We start from the raw sequence: 22,518 nt of genomic DNA, 5'->3' as shown, positions 1-22,518 counted from the left end.
CCTTTCCATCAAAGAGTGAGAGATTATATTTGATAACTATTAAAAGCACTAATATTTTTGTCACAATCAACCAAGAAAGAGCAACACAACGGATTGAGCTTCATAGACCGAAGCCCAAACTCATCGTCAAAATTTGACCCACAACAAATCCCCAAAATCTCTCAAATCTAAAACAAATCCCTCAAAGAATACTCACAAAACACCTAAGAATATAAACTCAGCACACTCAAGCGAATGCATAAAAAATCCCAACTTCATTCTCAATCAACAAACCCAAAACCTCAAAATTTACTAAAGAAAAAAACTAGCCAAATCTCACTAAAAAAAACACACCACAAATAAAGTCCAAAAAAATACCAAACTACCCTTTATTACAGCCTAAAGTCAAATCTCTTATTTTGACTAAGAAACCCAAGGCAATCAATTAGTGAGCTTATAAACACTGATAGATATTATTATTGTGACAAGGTACGTAGTAATTAATGGACTACTTTTCATCAAACCTAAAGTGATGAATTGTAGCATATTTTTGCCTTTAATTGGAGAATGAAGATAATAATGGGGATCCTCCTTGCATTGACGTGTAATGGTAGAGGCTTGGTTTGTGGTGGTCGACAACTCAATTAACAAGGACCGCGAGTTGATTTGATAGTTTTTTGATGTCTTCTCAATTCATTCTCTCTCTCTCGAACAACATTTCCTCTGACTGTTTCTGCTCTCTCGGGCATTTTTTATGCCTTCTCTTATTGAAGATCAATTGTGCCAAAAAGTGATTTGATCTTCAATCATGAGTTTGCCTTGAGACAAGGGAGACTCACCTTCCTTCTTGAGCCATAGGTCTGCAACCCAATGAACAAAATATCATGCTTTGTTGATTTTATTTTTCTTGGTGTAAATCTTTTTCTCCCAACACAAATTTCCACAAGGATCATGATCTATTCAAATCATGAATTTAATATCACTTGTTAAGATTGGATGATACACATGAATTACAAACAAAAACTAAGAGGAAGGAAAAATTTAACATAGTTTGTCTAGAACAAACTAAATAAATAAAGTGATTCATCTTAATTAAAACCTAGGTTTCACTATCTCACAATAATAGAAAGAATAGATAATTCTCTAATTTAGTCAGATGGAAATTACAAAACTAACCCACATTCATTGTTTTTGTATCCATCACCACTCCAGATTATTAATTACACATTTTTGGGGATTATGTTTATTTATTTGTGAAGCATTAAATAAATAGTTACAATAATTAATGTGACTTCATCATCTCACAAATTAGTGGTGTTATTAATTAATCATTAAACAAGATATGCCTATTGATAATCCATAACTCTATGTAGATTTGGTCTTCCACACTAACCCCTACCTATTCACAATCAATTTTATTTCATTTGAGAGACTCAATCTCTATCGATCTTGAATGTACTTTTCTCCTTTTTTATGTTTTGCTAAGTGTATCAAGCTTGAATTTAAGGAGTTACTGTCAAACAGTTCCTAAACAAATAAACCTTGTGGTCAAATTAAAGTGTATTATGGCTATTTACAAATATAAAAATCTCTTTTTTTGACAAATGAAAAATTTAATGAGTTCGTATACACATTAATTTGTTACATAAAAATCATTAATAGTATGTAACTTGCTGAAATTGAATATATAAATATATATATATATATAGAGTGACGTCATGATATTGATAGCAACAGAATAATTAATTATATATAACGTTTATATTAATCTTACATGCTGTTTTATTAAAAAAAATTAATTAAACGTTGTAAGAAGAATATTCCGATTCATAAGCGTCCAAGTCCCTTGAGAATGTAAGGCCAATTGAGCACCTGTATTGGTCAACCTAAACTAAGTTAATTTAATTTCAGTATCTGTGACATTGTCCATGAAAATGATATAATATGTCGGATATCTTTACAATGATAATTCAATTAGTTTGGTAGGAATGTTTGTCCTCACGTACGATTAAATATTGATGAGGTAGCCATATTCAAACAAATAGTTTATACAGGTTGATGTGATTTGTTAGTAAGTAAGGCTCCGTTTGTTTGGGTGTAAATATTTTTTGATGTTTGATTAATAAAAAAGATAAGAAAATCTTTTTATAGTGAAAATATTTTACACCAAAGTAAAAATAATTTATCAATTGAAAATTCGTAAATCATTTCCTATTTGCATAAAAAATGAATATTTTTTTTTATTTTGTCAAAACATATTTACATATATGTATATTTGTAAATAAATATATATATATATATACACAAATGTATACATATATACATACAAACATACAAGTACACAAAAAAATTAATATAATATAAGATAGATGGAGTGTTAACTTAGTGGAATATTAACCCTTTTTTATGAAATTTTTGCGATATTTTTTCATAACAAAATCTTATAAAGATATCAACTCTCTCTTTTTTTGTATGGCAATTGAGCAAGGGAAACTATCTCACTTGTGGTTTCGTCTAAGGATTGATAGGTGAGTTATTAAGATATTAATTTCACTGTTTTTTTATTAACCTTTTTCCTTTTTTTTATAAATGAGAGATACTGCGCTTAAATTTCATATAGCATTTCCATTTTGTACGATGAAATACGAGTGATTCCACAGTAGTAGCTGTTTAGGAAGCTTGAGACTTTGGTTATGGGCTCCTCGACAGACCCGAAGCTTCCAGTTATAGACTTCTCCAAGCCAAGCCTGCAACCTCGTGCTGCAGATTCATGGTCTCTGACACGCGATCAAGTGGTGAACGCGCTTGAAACTTACGGCTGTTTCCTAGCAACCTTCCACAAGGTCTCCTCGGATCTTCACGATGCCATCTTCCTCGCCGCCAAACAGCTGCTGGATCTCCCCTTTGAAGCCAAAATGAAGAACACTTACAAGACGCCTTCTCATGGCTTTGTAGGGCAAGAGCCATTGGTTCCTCTCTACCAAGGGCTCGGGATCGAAAACGCGACATCTCTCGAAGGTGCTCAAGCTTTCACCAACTTGATGTGGCCATCGGGGAATGATTTTTTCTGGTAAAACCCAACACATCGTGTCCCAATTTTGATAAGACCGTTTTTGGGTTTGTTATATAAATTTTAACCTTTTAATTGTTTTTTTATTGGTGAAAAGTGATACAACACTTTCATTTGCGAGGCTCATGGCAGAACTAGATCAAATGGTGATGGAAATGGTATCGGAAAGCTATGGTATAAAGGAGTACTATAAGGTTCTACTTGGATCGACATCTTACCTTCTTCGGCTAATAAAATATACAGTACCTCGAATGAATGAGACCAATCTGGGCATTGTTCCTCACACGGACAAAAGTTTCATGTCCATTCTTCACCAGCACCATGTCAAGGGATTGGAGATTAAAACGAAGGGAGGAGAGTGGATTCCTATCGAGCCATCTCCTTTGTCTTTCATAGTCATGGCAGGCGATGCGTTCACGGTAAATGTCGTTCGTTTTATTATAAATTATTTTAGGGAATTTTTTTTTATTATATGATCATTAATACATCAAGCGCTTTTTCATATAAAAATGTATCGAAAATACCATTTGTTAGAATAAGATCACGCAAATCACCATACACATCAAGAGGAAAGAGAGAACTAAGCCAGAGGGTCGTGGCGATCAAAACTCCATCCCTAGGGTTAGGGTTCCCTAAAGAGAACAGGGTTTTCATTTTTCTTTGTAATTAATAACCATATCATGCATCATTAATTAAGTGGATCTCTCATATTGTTATTGAATCATTGACCTAAATCTATTGACACCAAACCATATTAAATTTTCTGCATCATCGATCCTTCGCTTGATTTTTCTCTTTTATTCAATCCCATTATAATTGAATTAATATCCCTTGTAATTTTAATTAATGGGTCACAGGCATGGACGAATGGCAGAATAGAAGCACCTTGTCATCGGGTGATTATGAGTGGGAATGAAGAAAGATACTCCCTTGGGCTATTTACCTTCATAAGGGATGTCATGGTACAGATACCAAACGAGCTAGCTGATGACAAGCACCCATTACAATTCAGACCCTTTGATCACTACAAATACATAGACTTTTACTACACAGATGAAGGCAAGAGATCAAAGTGTCCAATTAGAGATTACTGTGGCATTTAGCCTGCAACCTCCATGGACCAATTTCAAATAAATTAAGTAACCTGCTCCACTACTTCCATGTTAATTTGCATATATATATGGTTCATGAATGTCGAGGCTATGTAGAGTTCATGTTGGTGTGTAATATATAAAAACTTTTTTACAAAATTATATAACTGTTTAATAATATTATATAATAAAAATTCACCAAACTGCGGGAAGAAGACATCATGGGGTCATTGAAGCATCCCTCAGATATCAATTGGCTACTGTGTCTTCAGCTTGTGCCTTTGGTTGTTGGTGTTCTGTAAAAATTTGTTTTGGCCGGTTAGGTGGTCAAGTTTGTCCCCTTGTACTCTCGTGAGTCCTACTGTCTGAGTTCTTCTAAATTAATACTCTCTCTAAAAAGAGACGATTTGTGTTTTTTTGTGTTTCCCTATTGGATTTGGCTTATTGTTCTCTAGGTTATTATCAAAAACCAAAATAATAATATCAAACTGTTAATCATAAATGCAAAAATTTAGAATTCATTATTTTGATGACATCTCTTATAAAAAGCTTTAAAAAATATTATTTTCCTGGCCAAAATTTGAGGAGAAAAGCTCTAACGTCTTTGGGTTGAGACCATCGATTTGTAAGAAGAAAAAAAAAAAAATCGTCTTTATAGTCTAGAATGAACTAAATTAGAATCATCGGTATTCCCTCTGTATGTTATGTCATAGAAATCTTTCTGATTTTTACTTTAAAAAATTAAAATTTTCATAACAATTTCTATAAAGTGGATTCATTGTCTATAAATCGCAATTCAATTATATACCTTCAAATATCTTTATCGTTACACAAATATAGAGATTTCTTAATACTTAAAAATGTTGGAAAATCACACAATAAGTGCTGGTAAGAAGTTTTTTTTTTTAATTTTTTGCTTGAAATGCATGCAATTCCCCACAGAAGGGCACATAAATTGAGACTAGCTCAGCCATGAAAACTCTGACGAGGATACAGGACAAGAACAAAGCCAAACAAACCACACTAAACCTACAGTATATAAGGCCATTTGCATGTTGCTTGCTGGGAAGGAATAAAAATTCGAGATATGCTCTGAAGCCATGCTCATGCATGCATGTACTGTGACTAGTTTTCAGTCCAAAATTTCGAAGAACACAGCCACAGACTAATACAGCAAAACCAAGAAATCAACTTAAAGCCAACCTATAATAGAATGTCGAGTAAAAAGAAAATTGGGAATAGGAATGCGTTTACGGCATTTAATTTTATATTGACATTAATTTTCATGCTTTTCTCTTTTCTTTTCCATTATCCTATGTATGTTTCCTATTTAAAATTAACGCAAAATGTGTGAACTAAACTTTTATAACAAGTTATAATTTCTAAGAACATTGGGAAATAATAGTCACATCCACAACTTATTTAAACTAGATCAAAACAAAATTGTAATTTATACTTAATAATAATTAAAAAAAAAATTGTAGCTTTCTGGAAGATTGAGTGTATTTATTTAGAAAAATTAGATAACTGAATGGTGGTTATTTAGACTTTTAAGTTACTGTTGCAGCACAAATATATATATATATATATGTATGGGCTTTGCAACATAGCATTTGTGCCACAGTGAAGGGGACGCAGGCCCCATGCCCGCCTTTCACTGCTAGGCAAATGCTATGTTGCCCGACAATAGACAACATAGCATTGCCAATATATGTATATATACTTTTTTTTTATGAACTCCAAAGAGTATGGATAGGGTTGCAAACGAGTGTAGTTGAGTCGAACCCATAAAATTCTATACTTATTTGTTAAGAAATGAGACTTGAACTTGTTTATTTGAAAATTTGTCAAGTTTGAGCTCTCATTTAAATTGAATGGATTTTAAGTGAATTTTATAAAAATCTTTTTATAAATTTTAAATTTATAGGTCATTATAAACTTGATTTTAAATTTGTTTATATAAAACATATAAAATTAATGTATTATGATATATTTTTTAAATCTTGAATAATAAAAATAATATAGCAATAAAATTTCTTAATTACAAAAAAGCACACATCATTTTGAATTGTACCCTAAGCAAACATATGAAAGAGCCTACACACGAGGCACAAAATAGCTTGCTCACGAGCCCAAATAAATCAGTAGTTTAAAAATCAAGCTCAACTCTTTCACTAAGTGCCTCCAAGGTGAAGTTTGGGATAAGGACCAAGAATTGAGTCTCGCCAGTGGCAGTGTGGGAGCAATCTCTTAAAATGATGGGAGTTTCTTGTGCGCAGTGAGCACTGGTCTAGCCACTATGCCCGGGTGAGTCACCATAATTAATCCCATCATATTCTATCGGGTCGAGTGTGGGGGCGCCTGGGGTGAGCGATTCACCTTTTGGGACAAGTTTAAACAAGTTCTAGTCATTTGCAAGCCACTCTATTCACTTCCAGCACAAAGTACGTGAACTCTGAGACGCATTTTGGTTGCTGCCAAGAGGCCTAGTATAATGGGTGACTTACCCAAGGCTGGCTTAAGGCCTTGGGCCCCCAGGAAACCCCGAAAAATTTGCAAAGGTCGTCAGCGTTGCCCAAAAGGAGACCATTGACTAGCAACAATTGATCAGTCGTTGGCCCCCAAAAAAGGGGCCCAAAAAAATTTGCAGATGCCACTGACCTTACCTAGAACGAGGCCATTGACGATTGACTAGTCGACCACCTAAGAGCTAAGACCAGGAAGAGGAGACAGCTAGACGTCGATCTTACCGGCTGACGAAGATAGGAGGAGATGGTGAACGTCTAGTTGTCGATGGGACGAGATTGCCGGCGAGAAAGAGATAGCATCACTACCCTTGTTGATGCTAACGTTAGCCATCAAATTGCCACCTAAGGCCCAGGGTCGGCCCTGGGCATAGGCTACCTAGGCAGCAACCTAGGGCCCATGCCTATTTTCAGCCAGCAGGGGGCCATGTCCATTTTAATTTTTAGATTTTAAATTAATTAATAAAATAAAATTAATTAAAAATAATAAATTTAAAAATAAAAAAGACATTAGGGCCCATGCCTATTTTAAACCATTGTAAATTTTTAATTAATCTCAATCTCTCACTTTTCTTTTATCAATAATTAATCCAATGAGTATCAATATAATTTTTAATTAATCTCAATTTCTCACCTTCCTTTATTAATAATCAATTTCATTCCTATGCGTCTGGTAGTAGCACCCATCCCCTTACAACTATTTCATGCATTTTTAATTAATCTCAATTTCTCCCTTATATGATTGTATCACAACTATTTCCATGTATTTGACAGTGGTCGTGACTCCATCGTCTTCCTAAGTTCCACTCCTCAATTTTTTATCCATCCATTATCACTGCATCTACCATCAATTTGCACAGGTGTGGGTTCTCAATCCAATTGATTTCAAAATTATGCATTCTCTTTAGTGATTCTATTTTCGTCCTCATCATCCCGTTGTGTGATTTATCAGTTATGTCTTTTGATTTTTTTATTAGCCCTTAAATTACCAATTAATTTTGTGTTTATATTTCAATATTTGTGATCTCTCTCTTATTAGTGAATCTACACTAATGGATTGACGATTATGTCTTATTGAAAAACATATGTTGAAACAAATTAATTATAATTGTTTAATTATTAATTTTTCATCTAAAACTACTAAAAAAGTAAATTTAAAATAAAATATTGTGAATTTTATATAATAATGTTTTATTTATATTAATTTTAATTTTAAATATAGTCATAGAGGGCCTCATAAAAAATTTAGCTTAGGGCTCCTATAATCTCAGGGCCGGCCGCCAAGGCCCCACCAACTCTTAAGCCAACCCTAGACTTATCATTGGACTTTGTTGAGCATTTAAACATTTATTTTTTAAGATAACACTCCTCGTTAGAAATTTCTTTGATAGTAACATAGATCCCTCATCTCATTAAACTCTTGGTCTATTACAAAAGATATAGTGAAATGATGTCTCCAAAATTAGATCACTTTAATTTAAAAACTTTACTGTCCACCATTAATTAATTATTACCTAGACTACCAGCATGATGTTCGTGGGCAACATTTTTTCACATCAACAAATGAGACTCTGAATAAAAATTATTTTTTTGATAGAAATCTTCTTTTGAATAGAGAAATGTATGAAGTTATGATTCAATTAAAACAAAGTCCATCTGAAACCTCCTTAACCCAATTAGAACTCATTAAACCATCTCAGGTTTAGTTAACCTCATCGGGATATACCCCTAAACCACCCGGATAAAGAAAGGTTGCTGATCTTGGACCCAATTTTCATTTTCCTCTCAAGCTCAATTTGGGCCCAACCAAACTTTGCAATAAATTTCACTGGGCCCATACCTTATTTTATTTCAGTGCCCCCCAATTGGATCCACGGTAGAGGACGCCCTCTGGTTTTGTTCCATCCAATTTTTAGGTAAAATATATAATAGATATTTTTTAATTGATTTATTAGTAGCACTTTAAACAATAAAATAGAATAGATATATATTCTTAACCGGGTTTTTCTACGAAGCCAGAGAAGGTGACATAGTAGGGTCGAAAAAGCCAAAATACTCTTGCCCCAAATATAAATTTGCAGGAGATGCCACTGCCCAGCCTTCATCTCTCTCCTCTCTCCCTTCTCCCATGGCCGCACAATAGTCGACGTTCTCGGCTCACCTCGCCACCATCGCCTCATCTCGTCACCTCGCCAACCGTTGGAAGATGCAGTGACGGTCGACGAGGCAACGATGTGATGGCGGGAGGTGAGGCAACAACGTTGGAGGTCGTGCGGCCATGGGAGAAGGGAGAGATGAGAGAGGCAAAGGCTGACCGAGGGCATTGGAGTCTTTTTGACCCCATTCAATAAGCCTGTCCGACAAAATAAAATAATCGTTCTTAATCTACCAAGGCACTTCAATAATTCATGATAAATGTAATCTAATTAAATATGTGAATGCATGCACTTACCCAACCATCATTTGAGTGGTCCTGGCTAGTGGAATTGAGCCAAAATTTGTGGGAAGTTGAAAACATAGGAGTAGCGATCCCATACAAGTTGACGTATTTAAATGGTCCGGCAACATCGATAGGCTCTAAATGTGTGGTGTGAAATATCACAATCATTTTTATTTTTTATACTGGGATTAGTGATACAACGGGAAAGGGAAATCTACTCTTTTCTTTTAGGGTTCTTTTTGCTGTCACAATGTAAAAACATAAAATAAAAAATAAAAAAAAGAAAATAATAGATGATGACACCTTTGCTCAATTATAAAGAGGGGACCATAATTCTTTTTCTTTGTTTATTTTAAAATTTAGGGTATAGGGTTTTATTTTCTATCTAAGGTTTTAATTTGTAGCATTATGCATAAATGAGGGGACCATCCTAATTTTTGTAAATAAAAAAATTCAAGTGGTTAGGTACTGCACGCTTGTTGCCTTTCAAACTTCTCGTATCATAATTAAAAGTCCACTAAAAGCTTAAAAAAAATGCTAAAAGTCAAAATAACATTTTGGGTTAAAAATGTGTAAATTTTTTTATTAATTTGGGGATCCTACTCAATGCGCAAACTAAATAATTTTGATAAAAAAGATAGACATTATCCTTTATAAAAATTCTAATTCTAATAAGATATTAGAATATTGGGACAAACATCATCTATAAAAAAATTCTAAATCAAAGAGATTTAGAACTATCCCATTATTCTCTATAAATAAGTAGGTCTTTATTTCAGAAAATGTACGTCTCGATCTTATATTGGTGAAAATTTTATCATCGGGCTTTTAACATCTTCAATGTCTGATTTAAGTATTGGAGTATTTGTGTGAAACTTCTCTACTCCTTCTGATTGTTTTCTCTTTTGTAGTCTTGGGCAGCATCAGGTCTCAAGATAAAACTCTCAAGACAACATTATGTCTTAGGATGAAAGTCTCGAGATGACATCAGGTCTCAAGTCAACAACAATATCGGGCAACAACAGGTCTCAAAATGAAGGTCTCAGGATGAAGAAAGCCTTGGATTGATGACAATCTTGGGTGGCTTAATGATAATTTTTCCACTCTATAAATTTATTGTCGTGTTTGAGTGACAACAATTGGCGTTGTCTATGAGACATATCCAAAATATCTAAGAATACTATAGTGGTTCTCACACAGTCTCAAGTTGTAGGCCTTAGGATAACATCAAGTCTTGGGATGAAGAAGATCTTGGGTCAATGACAATCTCGAAAGTCTTGATGACGATGTCTTTACCTTTGTAAATTTGTTGTAGTGTTCAAGCAACAACAAAACTAGCAGAGACTACTATGCTATTCATCTTGAACACTCAAAAAAGCCCATATTAGAAACCATCCAAGCATAACATTATTTAAATTATAAGATTCATGCAACATCAACGACATCCTTGCCCTTAAACTTATAGATCACATGATGAGTAATGAGGGCTATATTATATATTCAAATTTTAGATCTCAAGTCTTCATATATAAAGTGGTCCATACGAGTTATTTTCTTTTATTTTTTTCTCCTTTTAATATATGCCACAACCTTATTTAATCTCAAAATTTTGAAGTTTTCCTCATATTATTGGAACCATGGAAGGGACCATTAATAATGATTGACACATTTACGAGTTAATTAATATAACCATACTTGAGATTTGTCTTAATTGCTCATTCTACTTCTCACATTTGGAAAATAACAATAAGTTTTGATGACATTAAGAGAAGTATAAACTTACAATTTTACCCTACATTTTCTCTCCTTTGCCTCCCTTTTCCTTATCTCTCTCTCTTCTCCCTTATTTTAAACATAAAAATACATTTTTAACTAAATATATATAAATTACAAACAATAATATATATACAAATCATTTACAATTTTATCCAACCTTTTCTCTCCTTTGCAAGTAACGAGATACTTTTTCCTCAGCCTCAATTCGACGACCTCTTCACAAGCACTCATTTACTATATAATCAATTATTTATAATTATCACTTTAATTTAACTTCTTGATTTTAGACTACTAAACATAGTCCTATCTCTACCCGACATTCCTATGTGTATAGAGACTCATCTCGTCCCAACCTTTACTCTGATACCAAATTGCCAAGGCTCGCTCCCAGATTACCCGCTAGCATAAGAAGTCTAAAAGAAGATCCATTCAAAATGGATATTGTAATACCCCAAAATTTCTTGAAGTTATAAATAATATTTGATGAAGGGTACAAGTGAAATTTTTGAAAAAATAAGGCTATAGGGTACACTAACGCAGCTTTAAACGACCGAATTAGATGAAGGGAGTACCCCGGACCATAGATAGCCAAGGAAAATGGTATAGTATCAACGAGTGATTCAAGTTATGATTTTAGAAATCAAAAGAAGTGGGATTGGGAACAGTTTTCGGTACAACTGTCGACCGGGCTGAGAAAACTGAATCAATGTAGGAGACATCTAGAAGATCAACGGAGCATGTTAAGGACCAATATTTTATGTATAGAACAACCCTTAAGTGATTTTGGATTGAAACGAATGGATTTAAGGTTAAATCAATTAGCCGGGCCTAAGTATAATTTCCTAATTTTGCCTGAGGGAGGTCAAGACAATAGATTTTTGGAAGTTTCGAAGGTGAAATGAAAAGTACTAAACTTGTGGGCCTTAGTGATGGTGTTGGAAAGATCAGGGGTATCATGGAAGGGGCCAAAATGAGATTTTGTGAAATCAGGGGGTGGAAGTGTAATAAACTAAAATCTCCTAGTGTGAACACAAAGCCAAAATCGGCCACCGCACTGCCATCGCACGTGGAGGCCGATTCTGGGGATGGGACGGCCAAGGGTGGCCTGGGAGAGGTTGCATACGGCGGTAGAAGGCTTGGGGACCAAGCCATAGTCGGTGATTGGCCGAGAAAAGGTCGGTTTTTAGGTATAAAAGGGGCCGAGGGTTTCGATAATTTTGGCATCAAATCGATCATGTTTTTGGATGATTTTGGGAGCTTTGATAAGGCTTTTGATAATTTCATCAAGGAGAAGAGATTCGGAGCATTTTGGAGTGCATTCGGTGGCCGCTCGAGGGTCGATCGAAAACTAGAGGTGATCCGCCTCGCCGGACCTGCAACTGCCATTTTGAGGAACTTTTTGGTGGCCTTTCGGCCTGAAACCGGTGGCATTGTGATCGATTCTTCAAGGGCTTCAAGGGAGTGTCTTCATTTTGGTCATTGGAGCACCCATCGACGGCCGGATCAACGAGGAAGACGGTGGCGCATGGCTGCACGCGCCAGCTCCCACTCACACCCACACGCTAAGCGCGTGAAGGCGCGTGACAGGGGAAATTTCGATAATTTCTATTCTATAATTTTTCTTTAATTATTTTAGGATTTATTCTGTTGAAATATTTGGGAAAATGGTTGAGGAAATAATTATTTTGGAATTTTTGAGGTGAAAATTGGGAGAAAATAAATGAAACTATGAAAAAATTGAGAAAAATGGATTTTGATACTTCCTTAATTAAATATGGTGTTTAGGGTATATCTTGGCTTGAGTTTGAGAATAAATTCAACTATTTGTGATTTGGCACCCAAAATGAGGTTGTGCACGAGGATCAAGGCGATCCTAATACTTCGAGGTAAGTGTTCTACCTGGAAACTTGGTTTTAAGTTGTGAGTGGTTTTATCCCAAAAGTTGGTTTTGACTTATGAGTGTTTTCCCCCAAAACTTGATTTATTGTGCTTGTTTTATCTAAACATGTGGAGATTTCATGCAAAATGATTTTATGTATGGAAACTGTTTAACTTGTGACGGTTGGTTTTATGAGGGAGGTTCGTTCCTAAACGTTTTGTACTTGTGCATTGCATTTTATAAATTATTGTTTATATGATGCATGGAACTGTGAAATATGGCATTGTCTTGCGTTTTGTGTGTTCCTATGGAATGTTAGCATAAGATGTTGTCTGGATAGTGTAGCCATAATTCTCCAAGGGTGTGACAGAATAATAAGGGTATCTAATACTGGTATGCATGTCAGGATAGCTGCCTTGGTTTCCATGTCGGGTCGTTTGACTAGGGAAGTTGTACTAAGATGATTAGGTGGTTTGTACTATGTTGTTCATGTGGGATATCAGCCTAGGATGTTGTCTGGATAGTGTAGCCGTAATTCTCCAAGGGCGTGACGGAATAATAAGGGTATCTGATGCTGGTGTGCATGTCAGGATAACTGCTTTAGTTTTCGTGCTAGGTCATTTGGTCAGGGAAGTTGCACTAGGATGACTAAGTGGTCCATGTGAAATTTTGGAGCTGAGATTGTATGGTGGTTCCCGGATGCTTAGAGTGGAAGGGTAATCTGGAGAGATGCGTTGGCTTGCCCCTCTTAAGCTAGAATCGCGTCGTGTCGTTGTGTGGTCGAGTCAGTATAGTGGCATAGCTTTTAGAGAGATTGCTCTTTTCCCGTGGTAGGGTTAAGCGCTTGGGATTCTCTTGGGCTAGGGCTTGCCGGGTGTATTGGTTTATTTCATGTCTTGCATTCATTCATGAAAAATGTGTTTTTGAACTCTCACTTAAATGATTCATCATCTAATATGGACTATGTTCTTGGAATATTCAAACTTTTCAGGTGAAGGTAGCGGTGCAAAGGGAAAGGGAATTGCCGAGGAGTGATGGTGATTAGAGTATGTTTTATATTATGTCCTTTCAGTTATGTTGTTTATTTTGAGAACACCATGTAAACGTTGGTGCAACTTTATATTATGAATAAAGTGGTTTCGGTTATGACCTGTTAAGGTTTCAATCTAGCTTCCGCATTTGAGTTGGTGAACCTGTCTTAGTTTATTGATGGTTCATAGTTGATATACTGAGAAGGTGTAATGGGATATTCGAGGAACAGTTTTTGTGATGGGTTTTTATTTGGAAAAAATTTTATAACCCCAGAATCTTATGTTACTGATTAGTGGTTAATTTTGTAAAAATTTTGTTATAATTATACCCTTCTTTTGATCTTAAAAATGGTTTAAATTAGATATTAATATATATTTTATGGTTATATGCAAGTTTAAATTGAAAAATGAATGAAATGAAATTTTAAAGTAAAATTTAATAATAATAATAATAATATATAAAATTATATATAATACATATACATCATTATATGCATGCATGTAATATATATATATAATATAATCTAATATATATATATGTGTGCCATGTGTAATACATATATATAATATATAATTTATTAATAACATTAAATTATTTTTTTTAGGCATGAAGAATTCAAGCCCATGAAGATTTAAAGTCCATGAAGAAATCAAACCCATGAAGAAATCAAGCCCATGAAGATTTAAAGTCCATGAAGACATCAAATCCATGAAGAAATCAAGCCCATGAAAAATTCAAATCCATGAAGAATTCAAGCCCATGAAGAATTAAGGCCCAATTTGAGCAACCCATGGAAGATATTATTTGGAGAAGGCCCAAGGATTATTTTTAATCCTAATAAAGATTAAAAAACCAATTTATAGAAATCTATTTTTATTTTTTATGTGAGAGCTTTATTAGGTATGTTTTTTAGCTAAAATCCATTTAACTATTAGGTGGATATTATAGCTAAAATCCATTTAACTTTATGAGTGCTTTATTAGGTATGTATTTTAGCTAAAATCCATTTAATATTAGGTGTGTATTATAGCTAAAATCCATTTAACTTTAAGTGTGTGAGTGCCCATTAGATATAATTATGTCTAATTGAATAATTGAAATTGTGTGGTTTGTATTGCATCTTGTGGCCTATAAATAGCTCACTTGATTGCATTTGTAAGTGTGATTATTATTCTTGAATCAAAGTTTAGTTATTTCCTTAGAATTCTCTCTTTGAGAATTGCTTTTGTTCTCTCTCATTTTCTTTAGTATTTTCTCTTGTGATCTTACTACCTTCATTTCTTTCTTCTTTTAAATTCTTATGTCATTTATTATTACTTTATTATTCACCGCCTAAATGGACGGTTAGTTTATGCCTTTAAATTCTTGCAATTTTAATTCTTGTATTTTAATTATCTACCGCCTAAATGGCCGGTTAGTTTCTTCTATTTTAATTCCTGTCATTTAAATTCTGTCATTTAAATTCTGTTATTTAAATTATGTCATTTAAATTCCTATCAATTAATTTAATGGAGATGAGTAGCTAAATCTAATCTTGGGTTAAGGCAAGGACAGTGTCCAACGCCAATGATTCCCAAATAAAGTTACGCTTTAAATGAGTAACATTAGTTTAAACTTCAATATGAGTGTGTTTTGATTATTGAAAAATCACTAGGTTTGGATTGGAGCGTAAGCCTAACTTAGAGCTTTCATGTCATGCATGAGAGTTACTAGAACTGGAAACGCTATCATACCCAAACCCGGATGATTAATTTAGTTGTTTTGTGTATTAATTGTAATTGAATTTATGGTAGTTTCTTAACTTAGAATCCCGCATATCATGTATGGGGATTGCTGAAACTAGAGCTATCATTATCTTTAATTGCATTTAATAACAAACCCTCATATCTGAAATTAAATTAATGTTGCTAATCTTTTATGCTTAAATTTGGGAATCAACGGGTTGGCACTGAAATTGTCTTAACTCAAGTACTATCCAATTTCATATTCTCACGTTCAGTATTTATTTCAACTTCTGTCTTGTTTTATTTTCTAGTATTTGTTATCTAAAAAAAATCATAAAAAATCATGTTATCCATCCTCTAAATGCGTGTGTGTGTGTGTGACATTCTTTTTCTTTTGCCATAAATAAATCTCTCAGTGGACGACCTGGACTTATCCAGAAAGTATAAATTTAAATTTGGACTACAACTGCACTCGTACACTGACGAGTATAAACCTCTCGCCTAAATAAATAAAAAATATATATATAAAATTTTTATTGTGTTTTGTTTTGTGTTTTAAATGCAGGGTGAGAGTGCAGTCAAATTTTGGCGCCGTTGCCGGGGAGATTGAGGCAAAAATAAAAAGAAAAAAAAGAGAAAGAAGAAGCATCTCCTGATAAATTCGGTAACTCTGTTTCTTTTTACTTTATTTTTGTTTGTCCATTGTGTATGATACTTAGGTCTGGTAGAACTGTAGAAAATCAATCGCTCATGTCTCAACACAATGAGAACATACCACTTGCACACAACATGTCTGCACGTGGTAGTGACCACGGTGACCCTGATCCCATTGATCAGGAGATGATCAGACCCCTCAGAGAGTATCTTCATCCTCCTAGGCAGACAACCCCCTCTTGTATTATTCTTCCCATCAACCACCATAGGTTTAACTTCAAACCTGGCACAATCCAATTGTTGCCAACTTTTCATGGCATGGATTCTGAAAATCCATATACTCATATGAAAGAATTTGAGGAAGTATGTAGCACTTGCATGGACCATACAGTAAATGAGGATGTCATCAGATTAAAACTCTTTCCATTCTCACTGAAAGATAAGGCAAAAATATGGTTAAGCACTCTCTCACCTAGATCTATAGGAACTTGGAGAGAAATGCAAACAACTTTCTTAAAAAAATACTTCCCTGCCAACAGAACTGCTACTCTTCAAAGACAAATCATGAACTTTGCCTGTAAACCAAATGAGAATTTTGCTCAAGCGTGGGAAAGGTTTAAAGACCTTCTTCACACTTGTCCGCACCATGCTTTTGAGCAATGGAGAGTGGTCAGTTTCTTTCATGATTCACTCACTCCACAATTGAAAATGCTAGTTTCTACAATGTGCAATGGAGAATTCTATGAGAAGACTCCAGAAGAAGCTTTCCACTTCTTTGACACATTGGCTGAGAATACAAGAAACTGGGAAGTTGGTCCAACATCTGCTCTTGATTCAAGAGAAAATCCACAACCTAGAGGGAGATACCAACTAAGTGAGAGTGATGATTTAAATGCAAGACTAACTGCTTTAACAAAGAAAGTTGAAAACATGCAACCCAAAAAGGTGCAATCTGTTAATCAAGTGGAAGTAAAGTGTGTTGTGTGTGATGCAATAGATCATTCAACTGAAGAATGTCCTACCCTACCTGCTTTCAAGGAGGTATTGTATGGGCAGACTAATAACAATCATTCACACAACTTTGAGGGGAGACAAAATCAAAATCAGAGTGGAGCCTATTATGGGAATAATCAGAACTACAATTCATACCATCCCAATAATAGAAATCACCCCAATTTTTCTTGGAGAAATGATTTTGGAAATCATTCTCAACCTCCCTTCCCTGCACAACAGCACACTTTCCAACAAAATCAAGGTTCTTCATCCAATACTTATCAACCTCCTCATAGGAGATCTTTGGAAGATACCTTGCACCAGTTCATCCAAAGTCAAACAGGTATCAACAATCAGGTTGCTCAGCTTGTCAAAAATCAAGACCAAACAAATAGAGCTGTAGAAGACATTAGGAGCCAGTTGACCAAGATAACACAAACATTGAGTGTGAGAGAACCCGGAAGGTTTCCATCCCAAACTAATCCTAACCCAATTAGACAAACCAACCAGGTAGAAGCTTCAAATAGTGAAACCAACACTCATGAACAAGTGCAAGCAGTGACTGCCCTAAGAAGTGGAAGAATAATTGAGAAACCAACTGATCCTAGGATAAACCAACATGTTGATGAAGAAAAAGAACCAAAAGATTATGAATCCACCGTGGAAAAAAATGAAAAAAATGAAAAAAATGAAAAAAATGAAAAACAAAAAGAAAATGAGAAAGAAATTCAATACAGGCCCAAACCACCTTTTCCACAAAGGTTGAATCATTTGAAAAAAGAGCAACAAAATACAGATATATATGAAGTGTTTAAGCAAGTGAGAATCAACATCCCGCTGTTAGATGCAATCAAACAAACACCTTCATATGCAAAATTTTTGAAAGATTTGTGCACTGTCAAAAGAAAAACAAATGTGCATGAAAAGGCATTCTTGACTGAACAAGTCAGCGCCATTCTCCAATTGAAAACTCCTCCCAAATACAAAGACCCAGGCTGTCCAACCATTACATGCATCATAGGAAGTCAAAAGGTTGATCGAGCACTCTTGGATTTAGGAGCTAGTGTCAATTTGTTGCCATACAGTGTGTATCAACAGTTGGGATTAGGTGAGCTTAAACCTACTAGAGTGACCCTTCAGCTGGCTGATCGATCAGTCAAAGTTCCACGAGGAATTGTGGAGGATGTTCTGGTACAAATCGATAAGTTCTACTTTCCAGTAGACTTCATCGTTTTGGACACCCAGCCGCATCAGGGGCCTCAACCTCCTGTGCCAGTCATCTTAGGTCGACCATTCCTTGCCACATCAAATGCCATCATCAACTGTAGGAATGGTGTGTTAAAGCTATCTTTTGGGAACATGACTGTAGAAATGAATATCTTCAGGGTAGCCAAACATCAGGACACTGAGAGTGAAGTGGAGGAGGTAGACTTGATCCAAACACTGACCAATGACTATTTTGAAGAGTTCATGAGAAGACCCAAAGAAGGAAGTCAAGATTTTGAAGAAATAAAAGAAATGGAAGTCATAAGCAAAGAAAGTGAGAAGCCTACATGGATGCCTGGTTTAGAGCCATTAAGGAACTTGGACAGTAAGCTCATGGCTCCTGATAGCCATCAGTCCACGCCTGAGAGAAAGCCATTGCCCAGTGATTTGAAGTATGTCTTTCTAGGAGAAGGGGAAGCATTCCCAGTAGTGATCTCTTCAAGTTTGACACCTCAGCAAGAGCAACAACTGATAAAAGTTCTAAAAGCACACAGGAAGTCATTAGGATGGACCATTTCAGATTTGCAAGGTATTAGCCCTTTGATCTGTACTCATAAGATATTCTTGGAAGAAGGAGCAAAACCAGTTAGGCAAATGCAAAGGAGATTAAATCCCAACATGAAAGAAGTTATCAGAAAAGAAGTGCTGAAGCTATTGGATGCTGGAATAATTTACCCAATCTCTGATTCTAAGTGGGTAAGTCCAACACAAGTAGTACCCAAAAAGTCTGGAGTCACTGTTGTAAAAAATGAGAACAATGAACTGATTCCCACACGCATCCAGACAGGATGGCGTATGTGCATTGATTATAGAAAGCTCAATTCTGTGACAAGGAAAGATCATTTTCCTTTGCCTTTCTTGGATCAAGTTCTGGAGAGAATAGCAGGCCAAGCCTACTATTGTTTCTTAGATGGGTACTCAGGGTACAATCAGATAGAAATTGCACTAGAAGATCAAGAGAAGACAACTTTCACATGTCCATTTGGGACATTTGCATACAGGCGCATGCCATTTGGGTTATGCAATGCTCCAGCCACCTTTCAAAGGTGTATGATGAGCATTTTCAGTGAAATGGTTGAGCAGATTGTTGAAGTATTTATGGATGACTTTTCTGTTTATGGAAGTAACTTTGAGGCCTGTTTGGAGAATTTGAAAAAGGTTTTAGCAAGATGTGAGGAAACAAATCTGATACTCAATTGGGAAAAATGTCACTTCATGGTGAAACAGGGCATAGTCTTGGGGCACATCGTTTCATCTAGGGGGATGGAGGTAGACAGATCAAAAATTGAAACAATTCAAAAACTCCCCATCCCTAGGAATGTGAAAGACATCAGAAGTTTTTTGGGACATGCAGGGTTTTATAGGAGATTCATTGCTTCCTTTAGCACCATAACAAGACCCTTGTGCCATTTGTTGTCTCAAGATGTTCCGTTTGAATGGAGTCCTGCCTGTCAAAATGCTTTTGATAAATTGAAAGATGCACTCATTTCAGCACCTATCATTCAGTCCCCTGATTGGTCCCTCCCGTTTGAACTTATGTGCGATGCTAGTGATTACGCGGTAGGAGCTGTGTTAGGGCAGAGGAAGGATAAGAAACCTCATGTGATATACTATGCTAGCAAAACTCTTAATGAGGCACAAAAGAATTACACCACTACAGAGAAAGAGTTACTAGCAGTTGTCTTTGCCCTGGACAAGTTCCGATCTTACCTCGTAGGGTCACTAGTGATCATTTTTACTGATCACGCTGCTCTGAAGTATTTGTTCACAAAGCAAGATGCAAAACCCCGTCTGCTCCGATGGATCTTACTCCTGCAAGAGTTCAACATTGAAATCAGAGACAAGAAGGGAGTAGAAAATGTGGTGGCTGACCATTTGTCAAGGATTCCAAGTCAAGATCTCACACAATTTGATGAACCAATTCATGACAATTTCCCTGATGAGCAACTGTTTGAAGTGAATGTTATTCGTGCATCATCTGTTGTCCCTTGGTATGCTGACATTGCGAACTACCTGGCAACTGGTCTGATCCCAGACCATTGGAGTAAGCAAGATAGGCATAAATTTTTCAGAAAAGTCAGAACCTTCTTTTGGGATGAGCCCTACCTCTTCAAGTATTGTCCTGACCAAATCATCCGTAGATGCATACCCGATCATGAGCAACAAAGTGTCATCAATTTCTGTCATACTCTTGCATGTGGAGGCCATTTTTCTGTCAAGAAAACAGTTGCAAAAATTTTTCAGAGTGGATTTTATTGGCCGACATTGTTCAAGGATGTGTACAAGTTCTGTTCAAATTGTGATCGATGTCAAAGGTTAGGAAGTCTGTCAAGGAGAAACATGATGCCATTACATCCGATCCAAGTGTTAGAAGTTTTTGACTGTTGGGGTATGGATTTTATGGGCCCATTTGTCAATTCATTTGGTCATGAATATATCTTACTTGCTGTTGACTATGTGTCCAAATGGGTAGAAGCAATCCCGGCCAGAACAAATGACCATAGGACTGTCGTGAAATTTTTGAAAGAAAACATATTCAGTCGATTTGGGATGCCACGAGCAATCATCAGTGATGGGGGTTCCCATTTTTGTAATAAAGTTGTGGCAGGATTAATGAAGAAATATGGTGTACTGCATAAGGTTGCAACACCATACCATCCCCAAACCAATGGTCAAGCCGAGCTAGCCAATAGGGAGATTAAGCGCATATTGGAAAAGACTGTTGCTGCTAATCGTAAGGATTGGTCCTTAAGACTAGTAGACGCTCTTTGGGCATACAGGACAGCTTACAAAACAATTTTGGGAATGTCTCCCTATAGGCTAGTATACGGTAAATCTTGTCATCTGCCGGTGGAAATTGAGCATAAAGCATATTGGGCAATTCATAAGATCAACAAGAGTCTAACTGAAGCAGGCTTATCCAGGAAGCTCCAATTGAATGAACTTGAGGAAATTCGGAATGAAGCATTTGAAAATGCACGATTGGCCAAGGTTCGCATGAAAGAGTTACATGATCGGCACATCATTCGAAAAAGCTTTCAGGTAGGGCAACAGGTACTCTTGTACGATTCTCGATTGCATCTATTCCCAGGAAAATTGAAGTCTCGATGGGTCGGCCCTTTTGTAATCAAGTTCATCTCAGGATATGGGTCATTTGAGATAGAAAATCCGGAGTCAGGACAGCTTCTAACAGTCAATGGTCATAGGTTGAAACCATACCAGGGTAGTGTTGAGGAGAATGAAGGAGTTGTGGATTTGGATGATCCACCATCATCTGATGAATAAGGGAAGTTTCATGTCGTCTGGGAATCTGACGTTAAAAGACCACCTTTCCATTTAGGTTAAATGGATGTTTATAGATCTGAAAAAAAAAAAATAAAATAAAAAAAAATAATAATAATAATAATAATAATAAAGAAGTATATATATAAGTTGTTCATTTTCTGCACTACTTAATTAACTTTGATTCAAATAGTGTTTCTCTGTATGCAGTCTAAATAAAAATTTTTCCATACGAGTTCATGTATTGAAGACCGTCAGGTATGCCTATCTTCTATCCTTTTATTGCCGATTGAGGACAATGCGCAATTTAAGTTGGGGGGTAAGGTGTACTTATTGATTTATTAGAGAAATAATTTTGATTGACTTGATAATATTGTCTTGTGTGATATATATGATTTTATTGGGCCCCTACTAAAAAAATAAAAATAAAAAAAAAATAATAAAAATTTACCAAAAAAAAAAAAATTTAAAAAAAAAAAAAAAAATTTGAATTGAGAGAGACAGAATTGACGCTGGTGGTAGCTATCTTTTCTTGGGCAGTGCAATCACACTGCCCTATAAAGGATAAGGCACACTGCCAAATGTTGAAAAATGAGGCACCAAGCGTTGAAAAAGAGACGCCAAGCCTGACCCTGTAATTGTGACATGTCTCGACTCGAGTGTAGAATAGTGATGACCGTTGCTCTATAAGAGACTCCATATCTGTATGAGGCAAGTCACCCTTCTTGAGCTCAATTTTCTCTCCTTTGTGTTATCCTCCGATCAGGTACTCTCATCCCTTTTGCAAAGTTTATAGTTCTTTACTTT

At 35.6% G+C, this 22,518-nt stretch overlaps 1 protein-coding gene across 1 annotated transcript; it reads left to right on the top strand.

The window, feature by feature from the left end:
• Nucleotides 1-2,517: 2,517 nt before the first annotated feature.
• LOC127794171 (probable 2-oxoglutarate-dependent dioxygenase AOP1) lies at nucleotides 2,518-4,554 on the top strand. The gene is made up of 3 exons (XM_052325100.1): nucleotides 2,518-3,049; nucleotides 3,147-3,468; nucleotides 3,907-4,554. Exons 1-3 carry the CDS (start codon nucleotides 2,673-2,675, stop codon nucleotides 4,150-4,152), a joined length of 945 nt encoding a protein of 314 aa, XP_052181060.1. The 5' UTR covers nucleotides 2,518-2,672; the 3' UTR covers nucleotides 4,153-4,554.
• Nucleotides 4,555-22,518: the final 17,964 nt, after the last annotated feature.

This window comes from Diospyros lotus, chromosome 2, assembly GCF_014633365.1.
Source record: "Diospyros lotus cultivar Yz01 chromosome 2, ASM1463336v1, whole genome shotgun sequence".
Classification (NCBI taxonomy): Eukaryota; Viridiplantae; Streptophyta; class Magnoliopsida; order Ericales; family Ebenaceae; genus Diospyros; species Diospyros lotus.
The sequence above is the reverse complement of the archived record's forward strand: the minus strand, read 5'-3'. Positions and strand labels throughout refer to the sequence as shown.

Coding starts and splice junctions, on each gene's coding strand:
- LOC127794171 (XM_052325100.1), top strand. CDS start 2,673: ATGGGCTCCTCGACAGACCCGAAGCTTCCAGTTATAGACTTCTCCAAG. Junction 3,050..3,146: donor TCGGGGAATGATTTTTTCTG/GTAAAACCCAAC, acceptor ATTGGTGAAAAG/TGATACAACACTTTCATTTG. Junction 3,469..3,906: donor TGGCAGGCGATGCGTTCACG/GTAAATGTCGTT, acceptor AATGGGTCACAG/GCATGGACGAATGGCAGAAT.